Genomic DNA, 4,148 nt, shown 5'->3' with positions numbered 1-4,148 from the left:
TCCTCTCCCCACAACAGACACTCTGTGAGGTAGGTGGGGCTGAGAGTGCTCTGAGAGAACTGCTGGCGAGAGAACAGCTCTAAGAGAACTTGTGACTGACCCAAGGTCACACCAGCAGCTGCATGTGAAGGAGTGGGGAATGAAGGGCAGCGTGTAAATCCAATCCCTTCTTCTTGTAATTCCTGAGCTCCCTCACTCCCCCAAATTCCACTCTTCCCCAGGCTCTGCCCCCAAACCTCTAGGAATTTTCCAACCTGGAGTTGTCACCCCTAAGTTATATAAGGGTACCATTGAATTTGTGAGTACCTGGATATGGAACAATTTGATGTTGATGAGATTCTCTCCCAGACTGAGACAAAAGTCTCTCAGGCTGACAGACACGACTCCACCTGTTACTGCTGCTCTTCCCCCCTCAGAACCAGCCTGGCTTGGCCAGTCCCTCAGCAATTACTCCCTCACTGCCCTATTTAATCCTCCGGCTGGGTCAGCAGTCGGGAATGTTCCTTCCCTATCTGAAATTCGTTTTGACTCAGCACCTTCCGCAGCTCCAGTTCTGAAGTGAAGGTTTTGATTTATGCCTGGAATCCATCCGTCTGGCCAGGCTTGAATGGTTCCTTTTAATGACACACCAATTGCTTGTCAGGCCGCTGTCCGTGGCCTGCTTGGTGTTTGGAACACACAGTAATTGCTTCATTTATACGCTCACGTGTACAAGTGAGCATGACTAATCTAAAGAAATGTCTCTATTTTTAAGGCAATATCCCCCTCCCCGTTCCTCCTCCATAAACATTAAAAATGATGAACACGGCTGTAAATATGGGATCCAGCATCCCAAGCAGGTGGTGCTAATGGCTCTTAAAGCATCCCTGAAGGGACAGAATGGGAACCCACCATAAATTACGGGGCTTTTCTGTAATGGGAGGAAGCAACAAAAACACTGGCTTTTTCCGCAGAAAAAAATGCAGATGATGATTGATTGAATTAACAAAATGGGAAGGGGGGGCCCTATCAAATTCTGCATGCACAGTGGATCAGTTTGAATACTTCCGTTTCAAATCTGCTTCTTCCTGACGCAAGCTCAAATCGATTTGTCTTTCCTTCCCATCCACTTTCTGCTCCTTCAGGCTGATCCCACCCACCCCCCTTGCAAAATGCACTCATTTCTCAGGATGATTTGTGAATCAGTAGATCAGTTTAGGCATATATTATACATACAAATGACATATATTGTGCACATATATTGCATAACCTGTGTGTAAAAGGAATGGATGTGTCATCGATAGCAGCAACAAAAATGGGTAGATTGAAACCATTCATAACAAGCAATACATGGAAAGAAAGGAAATAAAAGGGTTGTGTTGGTTTGTCCCCATGATGGACTCAGCTTCAGCTCACAGGGTATTCTCTCTCTCTCTCTCTCTCTCTCACTCTCTCTCTCTCTCTTTCTCTCCCGTTCATGGAACATAGGATTACATGGATCTGGGGGCCCCAGCACCACTGCTCAGACAATCTTGATGCTTTCTAAAACACATGTCCCCATGTGCTGTGGATGCTCATGTGGTCATATTTCATTCATAAAAGAGTTTTTTTAAAGGCAGGGGTGAAGAAAAGATGGTAGGCCCATGGTGGCCAATGACAGATGACTCACTTGTTATGAATTTGATGGACCACTGCTTTAAGGAAACAATAACCATCCCCCAATTATTTGAGAGATTTGCTCATATTAAAGTGCTCCTGAACATGCAGGCTGAACAATCTCAAGACACTCATCAGGACTTCGGGCACAGCAGATCCGGAATTAGTGAGCTACCGGGAAGGGACTCTGTCTTTTTGCTCCCACTCCGAGGCTAAAACCAGTCCCAGCAGCCAAGGAAACCTCCTCCCACAAATACGTCCGAGTGGGTTAGGATTCTTGACCCCAATGAAAAGCTTCCAGGTCAAGTCCACCTGCTGGTCTGGGCAACTGGGAGACCCACTCTTGCCAAACAGAGACCCATTTTGCTGTCCCTTGGCATTCCCATCTTCAGGCTCAAAAGAGGATGGCTGGCAGATCCCCCACAGTTAGACAGAAAGCGTAAGAAGCCTCGTGATGCATGGAATTTGACCAGTTCTGTGGCCGCTAAAGGGGGTTTGATAAACAGACGTCCTTCTCACAAACTAGATCCAGACAGACTAGGATGCCTCCAAATTTCTCCTCAAGTGGGATTCTCTCTGGAATGGGCCATCCCAGTCCAATTTGTCCCTGCCGCAGAATGGAGCAACACATGCATACTTTCCTTTAGCATGTCCAGAATTCTTTTTGAGCAGTGGGCACCCACTAGGTATGCACTTGAATATGTACATTTTAACATTGCTGTGGAAGTAGGGATTACAATGTGTCACCACCTCAAACGAAGGACATCTAAAATACATTGACAACGATGTCCATGGATATATGCAGTAGATCATCCAAACACCTGAGGCAGTAAAACTGGGTTCAAGTACAAATTGGAAGGAACGGCATGCATTCAACCCTATTTCTAGTTTCTTGGACACCAAGGAATAACTTTCGTTATCACCCCTACATCTTAGTACTTCAGATCAGGTTTTAATTCATCCCCTTTCCTCCTGTGTCCCTAGAAATTTACCAGGTTGCTTCTTCTTACACACAACAGCCTCTTCCTCTTATACAACAGTCAGATGTCACATATTCCACTGTATTTCCATTGAGTTACGGGACAAAACTGCACCAAAGGGCTAAGAACCTCAGACCCAGGGATGATTTCATCAACATAACAGAATAATGTCATGCAAAGCAAAATTTCCTTGTATGATTTTAATGTAACATTTAAAAAACAAAAACAAAACAAACAACCTTTGTCTTCAGAGGGAGAACTCTTAATTTCATAAAGGTTAAGGTTCCCTTGCTCGAAAGCCAGTCAAATTCGACTCTAGGGTTGCGGTGCTCATCTCCATTTCAAAGCCGAAGAGACAGCGCTGTCTGAAGACCTTTCCGTGGTCATGTGGCCGGCATGACTAAACACCGAGGCGCACGGAACGCTGTTACCTTCCCACTGAAGTGGTACCTATTTATCTACTTGCAATTTCTTGCTTTTGAACTGCTAGGTTGGCAGGAGCTGGAACTAGAGACGGGAGCTCACTCCGTCACGCGGCACACTCAGGCCTCGAACTGCTGAACTACTGACCTTCCACAGCCTGCAGTTCAGCGTCTTAACCACTGGGTATTAAATTCCCGCTCCCATTCCCAACACTCACATTTCCAGTGCACACATTACCCACAGAAAATGGAAGGAGGGTCCGCCTCGCAAAACAAGCAGGAAACCAGTTGGGACTCTGACCTTTGTGTCCGGAGATCTGCGATTTCCTCTTCCACGTCCAGCAGAGACGCTGCTTGAGCCATCACTTCCTTCCTGCACGGCAGAGATTTCAGCTGCAACACCAGGAGGCCCAGGCAGAACTTGGCTCCCATCTCTTCCAGCTCCCCAGTGCCAATCTGGAATCCCTGGGGGAGCGAACCGAAAGCAGAAACCAAGCTGAACTTTAAGAAAGTCAGAAATTACCATATTAGGCTGGGGAGACCATAATGGCTACAAGATGTGTCTTTCCTGCAAGGGCAGAGACTTGGGCATATGATACTCCTAAGATATGTACAGCCAATGGGTTGCCTCCATTGGCAGATGTCTGGCAAGGCCAGACCTTCAGGTGTGATATCCGGGTAACCAGGGCTTTTTTTGTAGAAAAAGCCCAGCAAGAACTCATTAACATAATAGGTCACACCCAACAGCAGAAACTCATTAGCATAGTAGGCCACACCCCTGAAAGCACAGCACATTAGCATATTAGGCCACACCCCCATGTCAACAGAAGTATGGTCATCCAGCCACACCCACCTTTTGTTTCTTATTCTGTTTACCTTGTTTGTTGTCAAAACCCAGGGCTTTTTTGGTAGCAGAAACCCTTTGCATGTTAGATAGGGTTGCCAAATGAAATTCGTCTGGGAGCGGGGGGCTCCCGGACGGTGTCCTTTTTTTGCGCGCGCGCTCTGCGCACGCGCACCCCACGTGCGTCACCCGGAAGTGACGTCACACGCTGGGGGCGGGGCGACGCCATTTGAGGGGAAAACTCTTTGTTTTCCCCTCAAATGGCGT

General features: G+C 47.1%; 1 protein-coding gene across 1 annotated transcript in view; it reads right to left on the bottom strand.

Moving 5' to 3' along the window:
- Positions 1 to 3,271: 3,271 nt before the first annotated feature.
- Positions 3,272 to 4,148, bottom strand: part of AGBL1 (ATP/GTP binding protein-like 1) — a 346,662-nt gene continuing 345,785 nt past the window's right edge. The window contains exon 15 of the mRNA XM_015410173.1: positions 3,272 to 3,502. Coding sequence (XP_015265659.1) covers positions 3,272 to 3,502 — 231 coding nt within the window. The remainder of the gene's footprint in view (positions 3,503 to 4,148) is intronic.

This window comes from Gekko japonicus, unplaced genomic scaffold (genome assembly GCF_001447785.1).
Source record: "Gekko japonicus isolate JY-2015 unplaced genomic scaffold, Gekko_japonicus_V1.1 scaffold744, whole genome shotgun sequence".
Lineage (NCBI taxonomy): Eukaryota > Metazoa > Chordata > Lepidosauria > Squamata > Gekkonidae > Gekko > Gekko japonicus.
Note: the sequence above shows the minus strand (reverse complement) of the source record. Positions and strands in the feature narration are given on the sequence as shown.